The sequence below is a fragment of the Ambystoma mexicanum genome, chromosome 5p (assembly GCF_040938575.1).
Source record: "Ambystoma mexicanum isolate Mex_15411 chromosome 5p, UKY_AmexF1_1, whole genome shotgun sequence".
NCBI classification, from domain to species: domain Eukaryota; kingdom Metazoa; phylum Chordata; class Amphibia; order Caudata; family Ambystomatidae; genus Ambystoma; species Ambystoma mexicanum.
Genome location: NC_090930.1, coordinates 753,216,700 through 753,243,689, shown reverse-complemented (window position 1 = coordinate 753,243,689; position 26,990 = coordinate 753,216,700). Strand labels below are relative to the sequence as shown.

At 45.9% G+C, this 26,990-nt stretch overlaps 1 protein-coding gene across 1 annotated transcript in view; it reads right to left on the bottom strand.

The window, feature by feature from the left end:
• GLB1 (galactosidase beta 1) overlaps window positions 1-26,990 on the bottom strand; it is a 622,172-nt gene that overhangs the window by 256,512 nt on the left and 338,670 nt on the right. The window contains exons 9-10 of the mRNA XM_069613134.1: window positions 21,814-21,854; window positions 14,211-14,323 (exon numbers count right to left, since the gene is read on the bottom strand). Of these exons, the coding sequence (XP_069469235.1) occupies window positions 14,211-14,323; window positions 21,814-21,854 (154 nt within the window). The remainder of the gene's footprint in view (window positions 1-14,210; window positions 14,324-21,813; window positions 21,855-26,990) is intronic.

Genomic DNA, 26,990 nt, shown 5'->3' with positions numbered 1-26,990 from the left:
AAATAGAATGATTCACTAACTTCAAAATAAAAGGGGGAAAAATGAGCAGGTCATACCCTTTTACCTGCTCTTAAGCATTGAATGGACAACAGACAAAAGACAAAGCAAGATTCCCAGTTAACAGTGTCCAGGTGGAACAGTCACCAAATTCATCTGACAGGGCTTATCTAAGAGAACCTAATGCCCTTAGTTCAAGGTCTAGTCCCTATCCTACTCCACACATAGTTCGGGCATGTACCTGCATGAAAGCGTCCTTCAATGCATTCAGTCTCAAGAGTCTTTTTAAAGAGAGCTAGGACATCTCCCCACAGTGGGAATGCGACAGCATTTTTGCAAGGCATTTGTCATGGGGTGCCAGTCCCAGATACCGCCTCGCACTGGCCCACCGAGCCTCAATTCGACCTGCTCCCTGATGCTGCACATCCTAAAAAGTGCAGAATAAAAGTGCAGTAAAAGGGCCCTTCTCAACTAATGTGGTTAAACTGCTATGGTGAGTTGGGCGAATACAGTTTTGAGTGCCCCAGCACAAACTTCTTTACTTGGCCTGATAAGATGATCCAGAAGATGAGCAGTCATCCTCTGGGACTAGGCAACCAGGTGACAAACTCCTACCAGGGCAAGACCACTCACATTATCCCTCGCATCATATGGGTCTATTTGAGGTTTTACTGGGGCAAGACCATGCCATTTTCCCCTTCTCCACTTACGGGTGTCAATGGGTAGGATATTCTTCACCCTCACTGGGTCCTTTTCAAGCTGCAGTAGTTGTCCCAAGACAAGGGTCACTCCTGCTGCACTTGCACCCGAGAGTCTTCTCAGGTTCTCTACGTAGCAGAACTGTTCAGGTGGCTTAGCATCGGCCACCAGGAATTTTCCTAAACCAAGTAGACTTGTTTCCTTTTCAGTAGTGTATTGCTCTCATAGCGAATGGGTCAAGTCCCCCAGCAAGTTACTTGCTCTACTCTCTTCTACAAGTCTCAACTCAAAACACAGTGTGGCATATTTGTCTTGGCCATTTACTGTTCTTTCACTACTACAACATTCTAAAATACTATTCTACCTCCCACATAGCCAAATGGTTTGTGGCTCTTTCCATTGGGGCTTTGGGGTGAACTGTCTCATCAAGAGTTCTGATTTGTAGGTTGATTTCTTCCTTGAAACCGGGGTCCCAGGTGTATGTCCAGTTTATGCACATGTACTCAAGGGAGGAGTTTCCCTGTTGATGCAATTGAGACAATTTCTCAATCAAGCATGAGCAGTCTAGTCTAGTGGCTGGGGAGTCCTGCACTCTGATTGCCATTGTCGGTTTTCCCATGTCTAGTTACAGCTGTGGATATGCACTTTTCCATGGGCTCTTGTTTGTGGTATTCTCCAGGGCTTGTTTGCCAAAGCTGTATTCAGCAAAGAATCTTGCTCAAGAAGTAGACTTGCAGGTCCCACCAGGGTAAGCAACTAAACTTCTGTAGGCACTGTCCTTTTCAAACCTTCCCAGGCGCTGGTAGGTTTAGAGTTTCTTCTCGCTGACAGGATTATCCTCTGAATTTTGTACTCTGGGATGTGTGAGGAACTCGTGGTGACAACAAATAAGACAGGCAAGCGTTCACGGTTCAAGGGTCTTTATTGAACAATGTGTTAGGGAGAAATCTCAAAAATGTGCTAATTCCCTACTACTTTAGAGAACCCCACCTCTTTTACTGGACTTTAGGACTTTCAATTTCTAGCCGGGAGAGTGTGAGCCCTTTTCCTCACCCTCATGTATTTTTATTGTGATTTGGACTCTGTTTCTTTTGACTTTGGAGTCTGACAAACTCCACAGGCATTCTCTTTACATTGTGACACACAGCACCTTCAGGCCAATGGCACAGGGAAGTCTTAGATTTCCCAAAGGTTTAAATACCTTCTCTTGGTGAAACTACTATTTCCAAGAGCAGTGAAGTGAAATTGACTTTACTTACATTTTGTAACTTTCTAGACCCAGCACACACCATCTTACAATAGAGTGCTGGAGGGGTTACTTAGTATCCCCTTTGTCTTGTTTCTCATGTAAAATGTTTGTTACCCTTTCTACAATTAATGGCTGGTGACAGTGGTTTACTTTTTACTACCATTGTGTGGTTTTACCGCGGGCTGCGTTTGCAGCTGCAGTAAAGAACCCATGGGTGCCCATTTCATCAAAATTGCCCGGTCTTCTTTTTTCGCCATTTCTTGTTAGAAAGGTCCTTCTTGAGATTTACTCTGCGTCCCAAACCAGGTTTGGTCCATTTGTTAGTTTTGTCTTTGGCGGGATTCACGAGTGAAGCCCGCCTCTGGTTCCAGTACGTCTGGCAAGGGCCGGAAGTGAGGGAGGTGCCTGAAACTCCCTGTGCTTAATACCCTTGGTTTCAGGAATGCACCCAAAGGTGATTGGCCGCTGGTTGTGTGGCAAGGAGAGCCACCCTGATGTGTGATTGACAGCTAGGCTGGAATGAATGGAAGAAACCTGCATAAAAGGTGAGGCTTTTTGGCTTGGAAGGCAGAGTCGACCACTGGACGAAGGAATCCGAAGAAGAACTTGAGACGCCTGCTGCAACTCCTGGACCGTTGGTTTGCCCGGTGAATCCCTGCTGCTGTGCTGATGCTCCGAATTCGCCTCGACTTGAGAAGCCCTACAAGGACGACTTCTCCCTTTGAGTTGGTGGGACCAATCAACTCCAAAGTAAGCACTTCTGGACATTCTCTCGGAGCTGGCTGTATTTCCACTGCTGCTGGAACTGAAGTGCTAGGGAGAGGAACACCAGATTGTGTGCATTGCTTTTAAGTTGGACCTGAGCGCTCGGAAGATCCTCTGGAATTCCCTGATGAAGGACTGGCCAAGCCTGAGCCACCTCAACAGAGCGCTGGACCCCAGAAGCAAGACAAATCTGAAGTTGTATCCGAGGACCGCAGTGTTGCTATTTGCCATCAGACGTGAGGAGCTGAAACACTGAAGAACCACTTAATTGAAGTTTGCCCATTGCTGCTGCTGATCTTCCCATTGCAGAGCAGGAGTCCCCAGACGTCCTCCCTCTTGTCCTCACAACTGAGGCTCAGGAACAACATAATCTGCAGAGCTGTACAGGAACTAATGCCAGCTGGAACCATTTCTTCTAAGCAGAGGTACTCTAAAGTCTAAGAGAACTTACATATTGTTGTGTAGCCTTGCTTGCTCTCAGTTGAGAGCAGTCTTGGTTATCTTGCAGAGTTGCTATAGCTTTGCCCCTCACAAGCCTCCCAGCTTGTTGCCCTTCAAGTGTTCTATTTTCTACAAACATTTGTAAAAACTTTGTGCAAGACTTTTTACCTACCTTCACAGATCTTCAGCTCCCCTAGATAGTGTAATTAACATTGGCTGTCCTGACTCCCTGAGTGACTCTTCTTACATTTTACTCTGTGCTTTAGCTTTTCCCCAGGAAAGGGTAACAATTATTTGGCATTGGAAGGTTTCAAAAAGTACTTACCAGTTTGTGAATTATTTGTTGACCTTTGTTTTATTCCCCTATCTATATTTTACACCAAACTCAGTATTGCTCTAAATGTACCAGTGATAAACCAATGTCCTAGCTATTTAAGTCGTCTGAGGGTGTAGGAAGTGTCTGGGCGCCATCCCCAATGGGCATCATCTGATTTAGAGAAACAGTGTGTTTTGAAGTGTATTATAGTGTTGGATGTATTGCTCCCTTCTGAAGAAACCTTAAACGGACTGAAAAAAATTAATAATTGTTTTATCAAGAAACCTTGAGTGTAATAGTTTATTTGAATAACTGTTACTGTGAAACTATTACTGTTCACATTGACCGCTCTTTAGATAAGCTTGGCTACTCAGCCACACTACCAACCTGTGTAGTTCAGACTTATACCAAAGGTTGTATCCCTATTGCCAGGAGGACAAGGTTATTGTAGTGCACCCAAAGCATACTGCATACAATCTTGTCTAACACAATGAATGCTGTGTGCAGGCTGGAAAAACGCCTAATCTGAACTTAAATCTAAGATGGGAGAAAGCGTCGACCATCAAATGAAAAATAAGTCAGTCCTCGTGGCGTTGTGTCAAAATAAAAAGGGCCTTTACTAAGAAACCTATTGTGAAAACCTCACAACTAATACAAAAAGGGATGTGGCATACTGCTCAGGAAAAGAAAGTGTTCTCAAATAACATGTCAGGATGCGGTAGCCTGGGTCTCCCTTCCCCACGTTTTGGACACGGGGTAAGGTGGGAGGTGGGAGCTTGGAGCACTGTGCAGTCCCGGGCTTCTCCAGCACGAGACAACGGTTCTAATGGCAGCTTTCAGGACAAACTCTCTGGCTTTTCTAGCATGAGATGATAGTTCAGCTTTTAACCCTCGAGCTTTCAGTTATCAGTGCCGTGGATGGCCAAGTCTCGTTTCACTTGCCATCTCTGGCCAAGTCTCTTGCCATCGAGGACCTGACGTGTTCAAACAACCAAACAAAGGTTCCTTTAACAAATGAAAGTTCTTTTCCACGGTTCACTGGTTGATGTGTTCACCCCTGGATCCCCCTCTTCTGGGCATTGACCCTTCTTAATTGTTTATCACGGTTTCACGTAGGGTGATGGCTTCACCCCGGATCCCCCTCTTCTGGGCGCTGACCCTTTACATATCGTATTAAAAAATACCTCAGAGTTCCGTTATCAATCAACTTTGGGTGATAGCTTCGCCCCTGGATCTCCCTCGGTCGGCCTCAGACCCCTCTTCACATTAACGGGATTCAAATCCCTTGGTTTCTCAATGTTCACTTTCATTGTGGGATTCACTTCCCTTTCTCTCACGCTGCTTGTAGATCCAGGGATTTTACTTGACCCTTGTATGACCATTTTGACCTATTTTGCTGGCCCTCCTATCGCCTACTTGTTTCTGTAGCTTCTCTCATACAGGGCTCGACCAGAGTCTTTCGAGTTAGCACCCACGTAGTGCCGCTTTCCCTCTGCAGCGGGTCTCCCACTTCACACTTTCAACAGTTCATTCAAAGTTCATCAGTTTTGGTTCAAAACGTGCTACTTTGCAATTCTCACTCATCACAGCCCGGTTCTTATCGGTTCTCCCCTGGAATCACCGGCTGTGTCGAACCGCTTGGCTTTTGGCTTCTATGGAGTCAAGGTTGGCACCACGGGTGCGAGAGCTTCCCTTGCTCCTGCTTATCGGCATAGGGTTGTCCTGTGTACCCTCGACATCTGCTGCAGGATACTAGTGTTATTGTTCGTTGTCTTGGGCTCTCTTCCACGAAGGTGCTGCAGGTCTGGGCCGAAAAGGGTAAGGTCACTTGTCTTCTCGCCACCCTCTCGATTCATGCCACCTTTCTCCTTTGCTTGAACTTCTGCGCTTGCTTAGCCGTCTCATCGTGCTGTCTGCTGTGCTCGCCTTGCTCGTACTGTGTTCTCTTGCTCCACCTTTTATCTCTGTGCGGAAAAGGAAGGGCCATCAGATGTGTGTGGTCTATGTTAATTGCCTGACTTGGCCTGACCCTTGTATTGGGACATGTCAGGTAAACAGTCCAGGTGTTATGTCGGGGGGAAAAAATATTCGTGCAGGAAAAAGTTCAGTTTCTGGGTACCCTACAGTGTCGGCAGCGAAAGAGGTGTTACCATGGAGGAAAGAACCTCATACTGGGGTTTTTGGAAATCTCAAAAGGGTACGTTTTGTAGGGTTTGTGAGAATGATAACAGTTGGTTACATTTGACGGGGAGTTTACAAAATGATAATCAGAGGGACAGGATCATTTGAGTTTGTGAGGCATACAGGAATAACTGGGATTGTGAAATGTACACAAGGGATTCTGGGACCGGTAGTGTTTTGTCAGGGTAGATTGGCTGTACGGTAAAAAGAATAATAAGAGGGTCATGAAAGAGAATGGTTGAGGGTTTTCGGGTAGGAAGCGGGAAAACAGGGTTTCTGGGAGATGTGCTTTGCAATTCAAGTAGGGTTTGTTTTCTTAAGGGATTTTACAGATGGGGTTTGTTTGGTAGATTTTAATACAGGAGATTTTATAGGAGAAAGGGGGCCAACTGTGGCACAGCCCACAAAGGTCTTGGGGATCTCTCCATCCTCATCTTCTTCCCTGGTAACATACCGCCTCACCTGGGGTATTCCTCCGAGCCCAACCCCGGGTGCCCTTACCCAGGTGCTTGCTCCTCCCTCACTGGTCCACCCTCAGGAACTGGATCCAACAGCAATGGCCGTGTTCTGGCCACCTAAATCAGGGATTCTCAAGGTTTTACTGGGAGAATACCCTCCGGTTTCTCACAGATGCCTTCCCTCCTTTTCATTACAATACATTTCCTGGTGGGCTAAATTATGGAGCTCTCTGAAGAGTGACTGAAAGACATCCCAGGTCATAATCAAGGCGAGAATGGGGGGAGCTCTCGAGGAGTGGGGGAGATTTAGGGGCGGCTATCCTACATACCACCTTCAGGGCTGCATCACAAAGCTTGTGGCTTCTCCTGGTCCACTGGGATTCCCAGTCTCTCACCATGGACTCCATAAAGATAATCCTGTTTTAGCCCTCAACAGTGTATTGCAGTGTACGAAATCTCCAATTCTGTAACTTTCTTCTCCATCATAGGATCTTCATTATCAATCATAAAACCATGGTAAAGAATATCAAGCTGAAATCTCAATACAAAAAATGTACCCAGAAAGTCCTGGAAAAATCTGACCATGGCAGAAAAAAGACTCAATACCCAAAAAAGAAATAATTTGAGGCACCTAATAGTAGTTACATGGTTTTACGCTGGGAGGCTTGCCTATCTGTCAATCAGATCTAGGGTAAAGCAAAAACAGTTGTTAAAGTAGCTGCTCTCAAAATGATTCTATGATGACAGTAGTAGAAACTTTTCCTTTACTGGAATGGGCACTGAACCAGGGAGACGCATAAAGATTATAACTTAATCTGTAGATATGTGGCGTCTTAATATAAAAGCCATTTAAAAACATCTGTAGATCTTGTTTTTTCTTCACTGCAGAGTTATTTCTGTAAGCACCTCCCCTTTTAAAGCAGGAAACCCGGAATTTAAGGAGGTCTGGCTCAAGTCTGAGAGGGGCAGGGAGGCCATTCCAGAGGGAGGCACCTGCCAAAGAGAACTACCCTCCACTCTCTGCTTGGAAAAACATCTGATCTGCAGAGAGTTGGAGCTAGAGGACCAAAGGTCTCTAGCAGCTAGGTACTTAAGGAGAGAGAGTTGTTATATAGCGGGTTCCCAGGCCCCAGAAAACCTTGTGGAAGATGCAGGGGGTCTTCAATGTGATCCTTGCGGCCACCGGGAACCAGTGGAGAGATTTTAGGGCTGGAAAGATGTGGTCCCTAGGCTTGAGGGCAAGGATAAATTGCGCAATCCTGTTCTGGATTGGTAGAAGGGGGCTGAGGGAGGAAAGCAGCAGATTACAGTTACAGTAGTCTAGCCTGGAGAGCACTAGAGCTCTAGAGACACTGAGTTCGTGAGGGAAGGCGAGGAAGGGGAAAATGCCTCTAAGGAGGTGAAGTCGAAAGCGGGCCTTCTTGGTGAGGTCCATGATGTGAGAAAAGAAGGAGAGAGGAGTCGAAGATGACACCAAGGTTTTTAGCCTAGCAAGATTGTAAGGAGAGAGGACCCAAGGAGGGTGGCCAGAGAGTGGGAGAAGCATGGAGCAGGGGTCCCAATGAGAAGGATCTCAGTCTTACTGGCATTAAAACAGAGATAATTAGCAGTGCACCATGCCTGAAATGAGGAGAGAAGGAGATCAAGTGGGCAAGAGGGGCAAGGTAGATGTTAAAGAGCCACAGCGATAAGATGGCGGCCTAAGGATCGCCGCAGGGAGAGAGTGAGCTGGAGGAGAGGAAAGGGCCCAGTTGCACATGGGAAGGATGATTAGATAAGAAGGTCAGCCAGTACGGTGCCCGGTCCATGATGCCAAGGGTATCACAGAGCCGTTTTATGAGGATGAAATGATTGACCATGTCAAAGACTGAGGAAAGATCAAGGATAATGAGAATGGCAGGAGAATTGGAATCAAGATTAGAACGCAGATCATCACAGGTGTTCAGGAGAGCAGCTTTCGTGCCACTGGATGCTCTAAAGCCAGATTGGTGGTCATGGAGACCACCAACAAGTTCGGTGTGATGGATGAATTGGGAGATGACCAATTCCTCCAAGAGTCTGCCCAGGAAGGGAGTGGTGGAGATAGGGCGATAGTTGGCAGGGAGGAGGGGTCAGCAGATGGCTTTGTTAGGAGAGGGTGCCCAAAGGAATGGTTACAGAAATCAGCTAAGGCAGGAGAGATAGAGGAGCAGGGGAGCACCTGTTTGGAGGCAACTTTTATAGAACCGACACCTTTAGAGACCTCATCCAGTGCTATGGGCGAGAAGGAGGAGTGTGTGGGGGAGGTAGGAAGAGATAGGGGCAAAGGGAAGCCTAAGAGCAGGTGAGTAGGGAGGGGGTAGAGGAGAGTGCAGACAGGATGTCCTGTGTTTTAGTTGTGAAATGGGGGGCCAATGCAGTACAGAGGGCATGGGAAGGAAGAGGAGAGGTGTAAACTACAGTAGGATCGGCGCGTTCCTTGCAGATTTTGAACAGTTCAGTCGTGTTGTTGGTGGCTCCAGAGATGCAGGCATGGATGTGGGCCCTCTTCTTGGAGAAGATGGAGCAACGGCATTGCCTTTGGAGTAGGCGACAGGACAGTTTGTCCGTAGATGTGCCCGAAGTCTGTCACATCCATTCAGCAGCTCTGCACTTTCGTTTCAGTGAGGCTAGATCAGAGCCATACCAGATGTTGCACTTGACGGCAGGCTTCATGCGGATTCTCATGACAGGGACAAGGGTGTCAAGAGTGTTGGAGATGGAGAGGGCTATGTCAGTGGGAGAGTCAACAGCAGGAGTGTGAGGGCGGATGAAAGTTGAAGCGAAAGTAGTGGCTGACACGAATGACTACGAAGGAGACTGGCAGTGCTGGCAGCTGCTCAGCCAGAGAGCCTGGGAGCCCAAGGTGGGAGGAGAGATGAACATGATCAGAACAGGAGAGTGGAGTAGTGAGCAGGTTAGAGATAGAGATGTCTACTAGGATGAGCACATCCAAGGTGTGTCCGGCTGAGCGGGTCGGTCCAGAGGGAAGAATGGTGAGGGACAGAGAGTCGCAGAAACATGCAGTGCCACTTCAGGAGAGTCAAAACGGATGTTAAAAGTCTCTGAGGAGGAGAAGCTTGGTAGTAGAAGTCAGGAGGGGAGGAGGAGAGATCCGCCCATTCAGAGAGGGAGAGGGAGAGGGAGAGGGAGATCGGGCCAGGTGGCCTGTAGATGGAGGCAAAAGTATGCGAGAAGAAAGGAGAAACACAAAGCCTGCAGACAAGGCATTGAAAAGAGGAGTAGAATTGGGTGGGTATGATAGTAGCAGGGAATATAAGGGCCTCCCTGCCACCAGGCCGGGAGGGCCTGGGCTTGGAGGGGAACGTATAGGCCTAGGGAAGAAGAGTGTCAAGAGTATTGAGAGCTGGCATTGAATCACGTCTCTTGTAAGGGCAAGGACGTTGAGGTCCAAGTCTTCAAGAAGGAGACAGATATCAGAGGAATGTCTAACAGCAGGGCGAGCGCTCAGGGTAGGGAAGTGAAGCGGATTGCCACCTTTGAATGTTTTCTGAGGACGGGTTACAGGGCTATGGTACACCTGTCAGTGGTGGCAAAGAGGTCAGGAGGAGGGTGGCAGGAGAAGGGAGGCAGTTCATGAGAGACGCCGATCAAGCTGAAGAAGGTTGGGTTGAGGACCATGGGCCATGACAGTGCCATTGTGATAGACCCTAAGGATACACCTAGAGGGTGGGAAGTGTGCCAAGAGTACTTCGCATATGGTTCGACCATTAATGGGCAAAGAGGAGAAAGGGGAGAGGATAGAGACCATATGAGTCCATAGATCCGGAGAAGTGGGCGAAAAAGAGGATGTCAGTGATAGTCTGCCTGGAGGAAGCATTGGGGGGTCAGCGATGGGCAGGCCTGGATTAGAAACCAGAAGAGCTTTCTTGAACATTTTCCTTCCAGGCTTCGAGAGAGCGCTAGGATAGTTTATAAGAGTAACAGTTAGAGTAGATGGGGGAGATGGAGAGCACCATGGATGAAGGGGGAGAGAAAACAGACAGAGAACCTGCACAATTTACGAAACAACTCACCAGGCAGCCTAGTAGCCACAGATGTTGATCAACAGGGAAGATGGTGTCCTATTCAGACTTTTCAGAACCTCTCGGCCAGTCAGGCCCTCCTTCAAGCGGGTCAGATGCAGGAGGATGGAGCAGGTGAAAGTCATAAGATTTTTGTACCTTGGGTAGATGGAAGACCTCACTGGTGAAGGGCCTTGCAGAGGAGATGGTTCTTTGTTGCAGGTGTTCTACTGTACACAGTACATAACAAGCATTGATGCTGCAAGATCAAAGGTGAAGGGGCTGCAATTTGTGGTGTTGTGAGAACAAAAGTGAAGGTGCCGCCATAACGCTGCAGAGCAGTATTGAGTGACTCAGAAGAAAGGAAGTGAAGAGCACACACAGGTGCAAGTAAGGGTCAGGTGAGGCCCAGAGAAGGCAAAGTGTAAAACACTGATTTATGATCTTGGTGGCGCCAAAACATTGAGGAACAGGATGAATGGGATAGCTGGAGAACAGAAAGGGAATAGGAGGGCACCCAGAGGGAGGCTACGTGAATTGCCCTTTTTCTGCCAGTAAAGATCTTGGTGTCGCCATCAGGATGTGGAGTAGGCTGAGGCATCAGCCGGAAAAATGAAAGAGCACATGAGGGTGAGCAAACGGGCGAGATGGGCCAGGAGGGAGGCATGAAAATCACCCCTTCATTAATGTGAGCAAAATTGGTTCCGTCGTCCGGTTGCAGGAGCTGAGTTTAACTGTAGGGAGTGACGGGTACACACGGGTGCAAGTAGGGTGAGAACCAGGCAAAGGCCCACGTGGGACTGCCCTTCATTGAAGATGTATAAATGGTGCCATCATCGAAGCACACGGGGTGCATGAAGGGTGAAGTAAGCCCCAAGGAAGGCCCAAATGGGATACCCCCTTTGGCCAATTTACTAAATTGATGCCGCCATCCAAGCACAGGCAGGTGCGGGTAAGGGCAAGTAAAGGCCCAGGAGAAGACCCAAGTGAGACACCCCTTCAATGGATTTAAACAAATGGGGCCGCCATCAGGGAAAATGCGGATGCAGGAAGGGCGATGTAAGGCCCAAGCAAGGCCCAGGTGGAATGTCCCTTTGGGGATTTTACATTTTACAACATTTAAGCCCCCCGTCCAAACACAAACGCAATGCCCAGATGAGACACTGCTTCAAAGATGTAACAATGTTGCAGCAAAATTAAGGCAACCGTGCCGCCATCCTGGTTGTGAGTGGGCTAAGTCAGCCGCAAGGAAGGGCCTGAAAAACACATGCGGGTGCCGCTGCAGCAGTAGGAGAGAGGCTGCAGCGGTGTGTGCCAACAACAAATGAATTCGTTAGATGCACTGAAAAAGTAAATGAATGCATGTCTTGAGAGACGGAAATACAGCGGAACCAGGGGTTGGGACCGAGTGCAAGAACTCCATTCTGCCCAACGACCAGCCACACTCCCCACACTCTGCGCCAGATGGCGATAATGAGGGGTTGGGCCTGGGACTCCGTGACAGCAATGGATGAAAGACTCCCAGGCCAGGACCAGCAGATGAAAGTATGCCCCGACACCAGACACACTCTCCACACTTTGCGCTGGATGTTATCAACCTAAAGTTCTGTATGAGCTGCACATGATCTAGAACTCTGCTCTGCTGGGATTTCAGACAAGGGTCTAAATGGCAGTGGCTTACCCAATTGGCTTTCTATAAAAGTTGCATATCTGTTGCAATCCCATTGATTGTGCAAGACTGTTGTTAGGGAGAATTCTCTGTTTAGGCTGCATTTCCCAACCTAGTGAGTCCCCCAGCAGCTTTGCTGGATTTCTGGAGTTTGTTTTTTTCATCCTGCCAAGAGTGAGACTTTCTCCCACTCTTGGACATGATTTGTGGTATTTCTTTGAATGTTAATGTGTTCTATGGGCTATGGGGTCTTTTACTCCATAGGGTCTCATGTGTTTTGCTATGTGTGTTACACAGCACCCTCTGTGCCGTAAAACTGGGGTGTCCTAGGTGAGCCCCACCATAGACTCCATACCCTGGGACAGACTACTGTCTCCCAGGGCATGTAAAGTCACCATTGGCTTTACTAGACCTAAATTTACTAACAGAACCAGTACAAACCATCCTATTGTGGACGTACTGGTAGGGGTAATTCGATTACCCCTGGGTCTGTTGTTCGAGGGGGCACTGTCCCGTCCCCCCTCGTCGAGTTTTGGCTGGTGGCAGTGGATACTACTTTTTATATTCGACCGCGAATATATTCCTATGGGATTTTCCCATTGTTCGAAATACTTTTTCTATGTAGCCTCGGTCACACCGCCGGTTTATTAAATTAAAATGAATTCACCGGTTGGTATTTTCTGCCAGAACTCGGTTTTTAAATGGCGTATGTGTTCGCCTCTGTAACTCCAAACCAAAGGTTGAGCCCTTTGTTCCACTTTTGGCGGCCAGAGTGGTGCCATTCTGTCTGGGTACCACAGGGGGTGTGGGAGGGGGTTTAGGCACCCTGGACTGAGTTGCCTTGTCAACTCAAGTTGCACTCTGGTGTGATTGGCCCAAGTGTGAGCCGCCCCGCTCACTACTTAGCATGTTTGATTGACAGCTAGGCTGAATGAATGGGGGTTTTCTGCATAAAAGCAGGGCTTTGGGGACAGGAACTTCAGAAGTCGCCACAGGAACTAAGAATCCGACGAGGGAGAAGCTGAGCCGACCTGCAACGACGACACCACCGGTGGAGCCTGCTGAACCGACTCACCACTTCCCAACGACAGAGGAGATCTCCCTGCTGGAGAGTCTTCTTCCCTTTGACTAGTGGGAACAACCAGTCCCTTGCTTTTTCTTAGCTTCCAGGACGTCTAGTGGTCGAATTGCCCGTGCTGAGCACCCCGGCAACCGGATAGCCACTAACCACTGTACCGTGACCAAAAGGTGGTGCCTTGTGACTGAGCACTCCGCGGCTGGTCTCTTCCCTGGTGGTGCAACGATCTTCAACTTTCCTCTACGATGAGATCATCTCTTCTTCTGGCAAAGCCCCGACTTGCATCCACCACCAGGAACAACTGCCCCCGCCGGAGCTGTCGCTCCACTTTCAAGGTACTGTGTCCGCCTGGCTTCCCTTGAAACGGTTAGCGTGAGGTGTCTTAAATCCTTACCTTTCCACTGGGTCGCCTCCAGACCTTCTTAACTTTTGTTCTAAAACTGGTCCAACCTTTCTGTGACATTTTGCTACAAAGACTTGAAGTGCATTTCCACTGTGGTATTTTTGGGACATACCGCCTTGCCTCTCTCCGAGTGGGCCTGGCCTCTGAACTTTGTGATCTACAGAAGACCCTGCCTTGCTTGCCTTGCCTTGCCTTGCATTTGCTTCGTAAAAGTGTTGGTACTGAGTTGGTTTCATACCCTGCCTTTTTCTCTCCCTTTCTAACGAATACTAGAGTGCCATCTAGGTTAAGCACTCACCTCTGTCTGCAAATAAGTGGTGTCTTTGAACCTAGACTTGTCGAAATATTGTTATGGGATTGATATATACTTATAGTAACTGTGATTGAAGTTGTTTGCCATATTAGTGCCAGTGTGTTTTTCATAGATGTGTTTTTAAATAAATAATTATATATCTTTACACCCAAGCTCTGATACGTGTCTGCTTGTTCTACTGTGTAAATTGCCCTATCTTGTACACTCTATATACTGCCTAACTCGTCTTGAGAGAATTCTGACTGCTCAGCCACAGCTACCAGGTAAATCTGGGTGGTGCAGACTGCTACCAATTGGGTTGACTGCTAACTCCTGTAGTCAAACTTTTTGCAGTGGTCCCAGAGGGAACTGCACAGGTTTCTGCCTAACAAAGACTATCTTTAAAGCAAATTGAACCTCGCTGCCAGGTGAAGCCCTTTTCACAACACCCACAGCCTACTCTAGCATAGGACACACTGTGCAGGAGGCTTGGTTTTGTTGCACTCTGGAACACATTTTCTCCCAGATTTAAAACCCCAGAAATATCCTCTTGGAAAATAATTTGTTTCTTGAGGTACGTTAGACGGCTTGAATCGCACACTCACTAATGACGACTCACCTTTCGGATAACTTCTCGGATGGCAAAATATTTACTAGTCAGATCTCCTGCTTCAGACAATGGCGCATCATAGTCATAGCTGGTGGGCTGGGGTGCATAGGGTGTATTTGCTCCTAAAATAGAGAAAATACATCATGTTACACAAGTCACACTACAAATATTAGCTTCATGACACGTGGCATGCTTTGCATTTGAAAACCTATATATGTGGCACCAGGGTGTGTTTTTAAAGCACCAGGAGGATAAATAAAGGCACTGCAAAGACCCACATTTCAGGCAAATCTATTCTTCGCCTGTGCTTCAGTGGCAAAACTGGACATTTTCCTGTTGTTCTGCAGTATGTAAATTCATTCACAAAATACTTCAAGTGCTTTAATAATATATATTCTTTAAGTCACTTGACCCATTCAAGTAAAAGTCCCAGGATCTAACAGAGAAACACATTGTTTTTGATTTGTTTACGAGAACGGTTATACATATTGGAATGACCCACATGCACAAATTATAGATGGGCACATATACTTAGAATGGTAAAATAATGATAACCAACACTTAAGCAAATAATTGCAACAGAAATCTATCACACATTTTCCATACGCAATTTCCTGGGGCATATCCTAAAAACCCATCTAGATTCTACTGTTTAGTAGGTGGATGTGCCCAGTTGTCCTCCACTCTTATAAAATTATAGCCATCCAGCCCCACAATAAGGAAAGCAGTTAAGAATGTGCATTTCACATTCTCCTGGTGTAGTCAATGTAAATATAGTCTGCAGCATGGCCATAAGACATACTCGAATTGAAAACTGAGGTGGTACAGAGTTTTCTTTCATTCGAGGAAAGAGTAAGCTTGTTCAGACTCACCAATTTCCCTGCATTAACTCCTTCCCATAAATGGAGATCGTTGATCAGCATTCTTCATCAGGGAAATGCCAATAATGGACCCACCGGGAGACACCAGTACTTGAGGCCTACTTATTGTTGGCATCTTGTCCATCTTTGGCCGTCCCTTTCTTTCCATTAATTGGCCCTTATTCCGTATCCTATTTTTGCATTTCTAAGTTGGAGAGCCATAAGCCCCTTTTAGTGTGGGTTTACAATTTTAAACACTCATCTATGTCCTTGATTTCCGAACTCAATTGGTTTGTCGAAGTGCATGTTTGATGCCGTGTGTCTTCCTCATACATTCCCAAAAAAGGCAATTTGTTAAGTAACTAATTGCAGAATAAATGTAAAATAAGGGGTGGTGGGAGAAAGGTGGAGGGTACTGTGGGTGAAGGTGGCAGGTTTGGTGAAAGGCAACGGTTGTAGGGGACAGGAAGGAATGCAATGTTTTTTTTTTTTTTAAATAGGCATCTAATGTTGGTGTTAAGAAACATTTTCTTTTTGCAACTTTCCCTCCATAGTTTTTTATGGAATCACATTCTTTTTCTGTTTTTGATCCTGCCCTGACTTTTGGGAAGTAAAGTCTTCAGCTTAACTTCCTGTTACTTTTGTATCACCTGTGACGATTCTAAGGGCAACGTCACTTATTTATCATCAACAAATACTATCCCATTCGTTAATGAAGGACATGATCAAAGGAGTTTGCCCTTGGTTGCTAATTCATTTGGGTCAGAAAAACTGCAATACCCATGCAGATCAACATCATTGCTAAATACCAATATTACTGGGACGAGGAGACCCTACACAGAAGCACTAGAAAAGCGTCAGTGGTCTAGTCGTTACCCAATTGCGAAGGGCTCCCGGATGATAAAAACGGAACGGAACAAAACAAAGGTTTGTGTGGGAGTGGAAGTAGTGGTTAGGGACTGAAGCGGAGAAGTGCCAGCAACAGGAAACCACTGGTAAATCATTGGAGACTGCAAGGAGGAAAAGTAACAGAACTGAAAAGAGTTGAAAGGTCCAGTGAAAAGGGTAGAGGGACGTGGCTGGAAAGCAAACAGCATTCTGAGGTTGGCGCGAGAGAGTGCACACCAGCAAGGTTCAGAGGTCAACTGTGCACGCCAGGATACAAGTACGGACGACAGCAGAAAGAGGAAACGACTCGTGAATGGCAGTGACGGTTCAGAGCTGGTAAAGCGGGTGAAGCAGGAAACTAGTCAAAACCCGGGAAGTTGGCGGGCGAGAAGAAACTCGCCCGAAACCTCTGCCGGGTACCAGAGAGAGGGGAAGTGCTAGGAAGGGGTCCCATTTGCTGCCCATGGAGAAAGCAGAACCAGCAATACCAGAGAGACAGCCTGGGAAAGTCACTGCTCGCCCGCTAGCTGTAAGCAGCAGACATGTCCAGGGCGAACAGGTGCGAGACAGAGGTTTGTTTGGATGAAGCCAGCAGCCAGAGCCAGACAACGGCAGAACGAGTAGGTGGGCTGGGAAACAGCCCACACCGGAGAACAGTCCAGACAGGTACAACGATCTAAATGTATGAAATGCATAAGTGAAGCAATTACAGCACAAACAACGTAGGTCTGCATAGACCTGGGAAGAAGGGTGAATCTAGGCTGTGTAACTCCAAGAAGGAGAAAATGCCCATTCTAGTCAGCCCCCTCTTCCTTCGTCGGAGAAACCTAAGGAACTACACCAAGGAAGTGGGAGAATAGAGGCAAAAGACTACCAAGATCCTATGAAGGCCACCTGACATAAACCAGTTTTATGTATAACAAAGCTGTGGGGGCCAACGACACCCCAGTGAAAGCCAGCATATGTGGCAAGCTCCGATTGGGTGGTATAAAGCAACAGAGGGGAAGGTTGCTGCAAACCCAGACAGACATTTGGAAGTGGAGGAAGTAAAGTCCAGGGAAGTCATTGTTCCCCTGGCACAACCAAAACCAGGGAAGGCCTTCTTCCCCAGGCACACCCAAAACCAGGGAAGGCCTTGTTCCCCTGGCACAACCAAAACCAGGGAAGGCTTTGTTCCCCTGGCACAACCAAAACCAGGGAAGGCCTTCTTCCCCAGGCACACCCAAAACCAGGGAAGGCCTTGTTTCCCAGGCACACCCAAGACCAGGGAAGGCCTTGTTCCCGTGGCACAAGCAAGACCAGGGAAGGCCTTGTTCCCGTGGCACAAGCAAGACCAGGGAAGGCCTTGTTCCCATGGCATTTGGGGTATCCAGGGAAAGGATTGTCCCTGTGAGAAGAACAGCTGAAGGACAGAAGCCAACATATTTTTCCTCAATGTAGTTTTCTAGGATTTGAGTGTGAGGGTCAGAATAGGTTTTGACACATGAGAGTGGATTTTATTTTGGACATCCTGACAATGACTGGTCCATTAGTTAGTTTTGTTGAGACCGGGAAACCCCTCAGTTAGGGATAGTGAGGCCTTTTTCCCCAACCTTATTATTTATTAAATAAAGTAATTGTGAGCCACTTAATACTGTCTCCTTACTTCTGGTCCCTCACACACCATAGCTTTTTACACATGGGAGTTTAGGTGACATTTATATGTTCCTGAAGACTAACTGGTGGCAGAGAACTTTTTTGCATTATTTTTGGTGTGTACAATCGAGTTTACCGCATATGGTTGCTAAACATGGCCAGTGCCCTAAAATGGCTGTGCCACAAGATTTTCGCTTGCTCCTTGGCCATATTGAAGTTTGACCTTCTTCCAGCTTCTCAGGTCAGGAAAGTCCTTATAAAGTCTAGTCCCAGTCCACCTGTGCCAAAAAGTCTGCTACTGTGGCGCGTGTAAAACCAGTAGTTGTCCCCGATTGGACAACTACTGCCGGTTTCAATGGTGCAGATCCTTATTATTGCTGGGCCTGAACTTGCTTCCAGCTCGGACTTGGAAACAAGGAGGACTCCTGCAGCCATTCTTGAGATCTACGTTGGAGCCAAGAATCCTTCGAAGAAGAGCAGGCCATTGATGACTCGAGGAAGACTTCTGTAGTGGCCCAGCAACCTCTCCAGTGACCGGCTGGTGAAGCCCTGCTCCTCTGCCTGACCTCCGAAGATCCTCATCGATGCTTCAGCCCTTCGACTAGTGGGACCAACTTGTCTCAATGGATCGAGGATTCAGGCCCTAACAGCCTTCAGAAGTGTCCCTGGACTGGCCGGAAGACTAACAAGCTCCCTAACGGGCTACCTCATCAGAACTGTTAATGTTCTGTGTTCAAGCCCAGAACTTTGGTGGTCACCAGCTTGTTCCACAAGCGGCCTTCTCCCCGAATTTCAGCTTCATATCTTCAAAGCAACCTGTCCTGGAGCAGCTTCTCTGTCTGCAGCTGGAAGGATGCCTGTCGTTGCATGTAAACAGTGATCGTCACTGGCCTTCCTCCATCCTGTGAAGTGTTCGAAGAGGTCTGCAACGTTGGACTATGCATTTCTTCATTGACAGAGATTGCAGTTTTCAGTATCACCCGATAGGAAGAATCCTCAAACCTGCAACCCCTGAACACCTCCCACTGGAACAAAGGATGGACGATTGCGCTCCCAGCGTGTCCCTGGGAAAATCAGAGTCAGGGGGTAAAGTAAGCATAACTGTATGTCCTCCCATCCCCCAGAGGAGACCATTGGCAACAGGTTCCTTCATCTCCCATCACCCTCTTACCTACCTTTGTTCGTCCAACCTGGGTCAGGTGTCATGCCCCTGGGTTAGTCTTGTGTCTGGGAGAGAAGAGCGCTTACCCGTCTTCTAGTAAATTGTTGTTGAACTTTTAAATAGTTCAAAACATTTCTGAATCACCACCACAAGTCGATTGCATCCCTTTAGTGAATGCATACCTGTGAGAAACCCTGTGCTAGGACCTGAGAGATTTGGGCACTAGGTCCCATACATCTTAGGGTTTGGAATTCTGAATTATAGGGAATTGAACTTGTGACTGGTTCTCATCATTTGAGCTTCATCTGCAGCACATACCTTTTTTACATGGAAAGTTATTTGATGATGTATTGTGGATGAACATACTGGTGATTGCATATATTTATATTATAGAGTACTGTGTGATAATACTACCTGCTAATTTCATTTTTCAGTGTCTTCTAAAGGCCTGAATAAATATTTTTATAATGGATTGTCAAAGCTGAATTATTAGTGTGTATTATCCTGTGTGGACTCAGGGGGCACCTGGCCAACTCACACTCTCCTGAGACTAAGCCTTCCACACTGCCTTGAGTTTTGGCCAAACTCTCACAGCTCCCTGCTCACCATAACTAGAGTGGCATACTAAAATCTGTCCACCAGGGCTAATTTTAGAAATCCATCTTAACAGTTGGGAAACTGCAAATCGGATCCGAAATAGCTACACCTATTGTGAAACCTTTATGCAGTGACAGTGGACAAAATCAAATTGGATAGCTTTTACCTTCCGAGCGTGTATCATGCAGCTCCCATAACAAGGTGATCATTTAGTACAAGTTTAAAATTTGACTTACCAAAAACCTGGATCGGGTGGAATTTAAGTCAACGCAAGAATCCAAAGCATGCCCATCTTTGTGTCCAGGCACATATCAGCAAAAGCCTAAAATATTCTCAGTTTCCAAAAGCACACATGCGTTCTTAATGGATGCAGCTTCAGACCTACATTTTAAATGCCCTAATTGAAAGATGTTATTGCCAGAGCTCTATGAGTAAAGACTGCAATTACAAGATTAATTATGGAACAAAGCCTTATGTGTGGGTGTTTGAATATCAACAAATTCGATGAACAAGTTTGGCAATAAAATGCATCTTACCGTTAGATTTAATGGTTAAAAATCCTCCTGTGCAGAATATGGTATACATATACACATATACAACATGTACCCACGGGTGCAACTGTGCTTAGACACTAATGGAGGAGTTAACCATACTTTATTTTGTTGCCTTGCTTAATGATGGATTGGGTACCTACATAGTCACCTTTTATAAAGCGATGTTCTGTTCCGACGTAGGGCCTGCAAATCAGGCATTCCTTTTCAGAGTCATGGAGATTTTGTGACAAGTGGATCAGGGATTAAGTCTGGTAGTTCAATTCTTATTGTGCGGTTGCAAATATATATGTGGGAAATAATCTTAACATTGTGGCTTGGGGATGGGCCTCTTCTGATTGGGGGTAACAACCCTCCACACCAATAAAAGAACTCATCGGATCAGTGGGTGCAAATACCCTCATCACAATCCTGCCACATATCTAACAGTTCAAAAAAGTGATGATGGGTAGAGTTGCCCTACTATTTAAGAAATCTAGGAAAAGAGCAATTGGAATAACAGTGACAAGATATATTCTTGTGGGAATTCTTCTGGACTATAGGTCAAAGGACAAAGTGGGTGGCCAAAATTCCTGCGGCAGACCAGACCGAAATAGGCTGCCGGTACACACTTAGAGTTTGTGGAGGCTGCCACACTGAAGACGATTGGACTGGAAAATGCTTGCTGGAAGTGTATGCGCGTACTCTAGCCACACACACACGCCAGATGAATCACAGAGCTTCCAACACAAATTTAAGATTCTAGATACAAACGGATCTTGCTCCATATACTCAGCAGACGCAACGCATTAAACTCCAGGACTTCAGACGTAGAACAGTAGCATTTGGAACAAGAACTTCCACCTTATAAAGGAAGGCTTGACTTGGACAGCACAGCAGCCACCCATTGAAGATTTAACTTTCGGAACTCCCCCCACTTCACCTCAACCCTCAAGTGGTGCTTCCACCTGCCCTGAGGAAGGCTGTATTGACTGCCAACTTGCTGGCTCCCGCTGACACGTGAAACTGAATCCCTATATCACAACAGGGGTTCTTTAAAATAGTAATGATGTTCACATCCACGTATGTAGACCGAAATAGGGACACTCAAATACTATGTCCATAAGAGTTCTCTCAAAAGCTTAGGTTAAAAGGAATTTCACAACAGATTTTACTGTTGTGCTACTCATAACAACTATTCACTTACTTTGAAATCTGTGTAAAAATGATATCTACTAAACAGGATTTAGCTCATTGACTGATGTTTAGATCCAAACTACTTATGAGCTAAAGGGAAGAAACCACTGAATTTTCTTCAGCATTTTTTGTTTTGGTTCTTTTTTTGTTAATTAGACACGTATATTAAAGGTTTGCACTAATTGATTGTTCTTACCTTTTTCCTTTTGTGAATTTGATTGGATCTTATTGTAAGTATTTAATTGGATCATACTGTACATTTACTTTTTTCCGGATGTCTCCATTATGTCACTCTTCATGTTATAGTATAACTGTTACCTTTTTGAACTATCTGAATAAGAATAAATCACTTCAAAATAGAAGTGAAAGCACTACACCATTACACGCAAGTGTATTTTTGCTTTAGGGTATACCTAGCGTGATATTCTTATATATACACGCCACTTATGAATTAAGTTCATACTGCATTTCAAAGTACTTTAACACAGCAGGGACTATATATATTTGTTGATTGGAAGTGTATTTTGCAACAGATTTGATTCTCAGTCTGGGAGTGAGTAACTTTAGAACTGATTTGTGAGCTTATGAAAGGTTATGAAATATTCATTGCCTCTTATTTTCATGCATAAGAATCAGTTTTAATGAGAAAAGACATTTTATATTGTCATCCACCCAGGTGACCACACTACCTTAAGAACTCAATCTCAGTAGAAAAAAGTCCTTTGATACGTTATATTACTTACCATTCCAATAACCAAAATTAGTCCCGCCTATGAACATGTACCTAAAGATAAAGAAAAAAAAAACTGTTGACTTCTAGATTAAATGGAAATTTTCATTTATCCAGCAGTGAACATAGAGAAGGTACTGGCAGTTCTGTACCAACATTACAACACTTTAGCTCCGACATGGCCCAGATGTAAACCTTTATTTTGATCCTCTAGTGACTAGAGAACAAAGTATCCCATTTAACGTTTTGCATTTTAAAGCAACCTGAACAATCTCACCAATCAAAATCACCAAATCACAATTCCAAAAAACGCAATCTATCCTAGGGCGGATGGTGAACTTTCAAAGATATGGCAGGTAAATGCACATCCCCCACAACACCCAAAGCAAGCAAGCATGACCGGGTTCTTCTCCTAAAAGTTGATGTAGGGAAAAGAGGTTTACTGTGATGACCGAGAAAAAACATGTCTCAAAAGACCACTTTTTTCCTCCTTTTTTTTTTCTGACCGCAGATATATGCGTGGGGAGAAACCCCCCCTACAGCTCCTCTTGCCCCCCCTACATGTATTATTAATGTTAACACCCCATACATATATATGCGGTCAAATTGGGCATACCAAATTCGGTCTTCTGAGATTCGGCCTTTTCTACCTCAGTCCTTTTGGGTGTTTCCGGAAAAAGATGGCCACAATGATCTTTTTTAAAGCCTAAGCTACTAAACAAATTGCCTAAAAAGCCCCAGGACATATAAGGGAAGGGTTTTCACCTGGATCTGCATTACACGCCATAATGAATCCTATAGCCCACATTCATTCAAATTAAGCAGGGTTGAAAAATCAGAAACCTGTGCCGTTTTTTCTTGTTGTGGACATACTGTAGAAGGAATGTTTTTATGAGCTCTTCAGGGGTTCTTACTCGCACGCAATAAAAAAAGGCATAGATGCAAAAGTACAGGAACGTGGATGGTATCTAAATTTTTTTAACTTTGGTTACTCAATGTTTTTTTGGTACATCCTTGGAACTTGTGGCAGCTTGCGAACTTTATAAGTGATGATGTGCAAGTACTTTTTAGTCTTTAATATCCACATAGTTTACAGGTAGTTCTGAAGACTGACTCACAGGATCCAATACTTCGAGCCTTTCCTGAACAAGGCAGATACATCAAAGAGGAGTTTTGCCGAAGTGGTGCTTGGCATAGGATGTGAGCAGGCCCACCATTTCCCCTTAGATTTCAAGGCAATAATCTAAGTAATTGATCCAGGTTTGTCTTCTCAAAGAAGCCCCAAAGAACAGTTCAACAATTTGTAAATGGTGAGCCGAAACGTATCATGAACTGCGCTGGGCCCTGGCAGCTGGTGGCATGGGACTTCATCCACGTCTTAATTTGGACTCTGGTCTAAGCATGGTGTTATTTCTTAGCAGAGGTAGTGCTACTAATCGGCTACAACAAAGTCTACCTCTGGCCTAACACACCTCCTTTCCTTTCAATTGCTGATATAACATGGAATAAAAGGGACTTGATGAACTATTAACTAAGGGAGCATGAGGAATAACCACTTTGTTTCAATAGGGCGTGTTTACATCATATTACTGCCCAAGTGGGCGAGCTCACTTATCAAGTTTAAACAATGCACATCGGGGTTAACTGGTGCAATTTTCAGGCTTCTTTGGAGAAAAGGGGCACTCTAAACATATGCTTCACAGACTATTTGATGATTGGTGACTTTCCCACCATAATTGAGGCTCCTAAAATTGTTCACTTCAATAGACCACTTCATCATACTCAATTTATTTGAGACAATTGGCAGGATTGGCGTGTCTAAGGGGAAAGCCCTTCAGAACTCTTCACAAATCAACCAGCCAGAAGAGGATTACAAGCAAGTTTAGTCTATCTGTCCAACAAAATATGAAGAAGACTACCACATGACATCATTGCCAGGTTGTAGGAGAAGAAAGTATTTAAACCATTAAACCACAAACAGTCACGCACACAGACCCGTTCCCAAAAACATAGAAATATCTTGCAGCAAGTAAACACTTAACCCGAGTGGTAACCAAAATCTGATGTAGTTCTGAGTCCATAAATTAGATGCCGCTCTGACGGGACGGCATAAGCAAAAAGAAACACAAGTCAAATGGGAACTACCTCAGGATGCACATATAATGCATGCACATCAAAGCCAAAATTGCAGACTGTATACGTGGGGAGTGTCAAATAAGTATTATGGTATGGTTCAGCAAGATGTGAGGTGAAGGAGGCACGGATTGAACACTAGGCCAGCGAAATAAGTGCTAAATTGTGTGTTAAGATGATTTTTCAGAATCAGCCATGTGGACAGATTCTGAGAGGTCACCCTATTCAGATGAACAGGGAAATGCACCAATGTCTAGCCAAACTCTGTCAGGGTAATGTGTATGAGACACTTACAGGAATTGTACCATAATGTCACCACCATTGTGGCAACATTACTACAATTGCACCGGAGCGAGTTACAAAAATCCTGACCCCCCCCCATAACTGCGCTGAAGCAGAGTGGGGTTTGCGGGGGTGTCCTTCATGCTCCTTGGGCTCAGTAAAGGTGGTCCGGAGTTGCTGGGGTGTCGCCCGCTTAGCATTACAGTAAGCGGGGATAAGATTTAAACAAATAAAAAAATAAATAGGAAATACCCTGTGGGTCAGCACCGCCCCACTTAAGTGGGAGGAGCTGACACCGCAGGGGTACAAGGATGCCAGCGGCACACACATGAGTGAACCGCAGTAAAGGCAAGTGGTAGGGGTTTTGTTTTTAGGGATTGCGTGCCGGGGCAGGCGGAGATAAGTGATCCATCTGATCAATACGCCATGCCGTAATTGTCGTCGGAATTACGGGAGGCGCAGTGATAAACATATATCCGGCTTAGACAGTGTGTGGGGTGATGGGGTTAAATTAAGAACAAACAGGGATCTCTTAATACAAGTTAGGCAGAATGTATACAAATACAATCATTTATTTAGGCATTGGACCAGTCTTAGCAATTAAAAACAACCAACAGGTAAGTAAATCACTAAACATACACCAGCAATATATACACTTTCACCTGGTGGTCAGATTATAGAAGGCCAATATAGTTCTGATGAACAGGGATACTGAGAGGTTGGCCATACCCAACCAAGGTCAGCATGGAGAGTGGTCAAGGCTTAGTCTCTGGAGAAAGTGAGTGGTGTCAGAGGTCCACAATGAGGCCACACAGTGAAGCACACAATAATTCAATTTAGACAGGTCAGCATAAGCAAACTCAATTATAGGCCAAAAACACACTAGAAGCATGAAACAAGCAAGTAGTATTATCACACAGCACTCGTACAGTCACCTTTGGTTTGTAGAAATACATACAATAACTTATTCAACCTATTCAACAGTTCAAAAGAATGATATCCTAACTTCATAAATCCAATCCCTATGTTGAATGGACCCTTGTGCCCAAAAGTCACAAAGCTTATTCTTAGGAGAGGAAACAGGTGTAGGAAGAGTTCTTGTAGTGGTGAAAAGTGTTCCAGAAGACTGGTAAACAATTTTACAGGTAAGAGATTATTTTCCTATCCTTTAGAACAGCTTTTGGATCAAACAATCAAGACTTGATGGAATGGAATAAATCAAAGTTTATTCTAAGGTTTATTACAGAGGAGACAGGGACGGCTGAATGCTTTGTGAGTACTCACCCCCTTAACTCTGTTTTTCTAGGCCGACTGGAGTCGCTGGACGTAGGTGTTCCCGCCGTTGGATCCAGTAGAAGATGCCCAGGAGTTGCGGGTTCAATGATTCTTCTGGTCAAGTCCCGGAGCTGAGTGCAACCCTTTGTGACAACAAAATGCAGCAGTCGCCGATGCAGGCCTCTTTAGGACACTCAACCAGATGGGGGAAGACTGGGCTTTCTACCATAATTCGTGGCAGGCAGACTTGTCTCGAGTGACAAAGGTAAAATCTCACTAGCAAATATTTTTCTCACCCAGTGACTCAGTTCAGTAATACTGATAGTGTCTTTTTCCTGGGGTTCTGAAACTCCCTTCTGCTCTAAATACTCCACTAGTAAACCAGAGTGAACGTTAGAGCATGCTTGCAGCATGACCAACACTGTAAAGTGGCTAGTCAGAATTTGCAACAGATAGGTTTATTTAAACCAAAATGTTCAGTGTATTTTTTGTATTTTTTATTGGGTTTTTATTATGCGCCTATTCACAATGCGTTTCAAGATGCAACAAGACAGGTGGGGGGACATGGACGTCAAACTAAAAACCGGTCCTACTAGGCTTTGTGACATTTGGATCGTGCAAGTACAGTAAACAGAAGTGCAGGGTAGAGGGAAGGGGGTGTCGAGTGCTGGAGGGTTTAGCGAGTGACAGAGGAGACCAGGTGGACAGAGCCAGGGAGAAGAGAATGCAGGGGCAGTAGGTCCACGTGCTAAGTGCAAGGAATACGGCTGGAAGGGCTCAGGGGAGCAAGCCCAGCCAGACTAGTGCGGGGGGAGGGAGCCCAGAAGGGCAAGTAAGGGCTGGGGGCCACAGGAGACCAAGTGCAGAGGTAGACTGGTTGGGGAGGGCCTGGTGCGCTGTAAGAATCTGAAGGAACCAGTCAGCCAGTCAAGAGGCAGAGGGGCAACATTAGCAGGGGAGAGGGGAGGACGATGAGAAAAGGAGGGTCTTGAGAAGCTTCCGGAACTCCAGGAGATCCGGCTCATGTCTGAGAGGGGCAGGGAGGCCATCCCAAAAGGAGGCACCTGAGGAGGAGAGAGATCTACCCCCCTCTCTTTACTTGGAAAAGCATCTGATCTGTAGCGAGTTGGAGCTAAAAGACTGAAGGGTTCTGACAGGGAGGTATTTAGGGAGAGAGGGTTGGATGCAGCAGGGTGCCAGGCCCCAGAAAGCCTTCTGCATGATGCAGAGGGTTTTGAACTTGATCCTTGCAGCAACCGGGAGCCAGTGGAGAGATTTTAGGGCTGGAGAGATGCAACCCCTGGGCTTGAGGCCAAGGATAAGTCTTGCAGTACTATTCTGGATTAGCTGAAGGGGGCGACGGTAGGAATTAAGTAACTTGAGGAAGAGGATGTTGCAGTAGTGCAACCTGGAGAGGATCAGGGCCATGGAGACATGAGTTTCTGGGGGAAGGTGAAGATAGGGAATATGCCTCTGAGGAGGTGCATCTGAAAGTGGGTC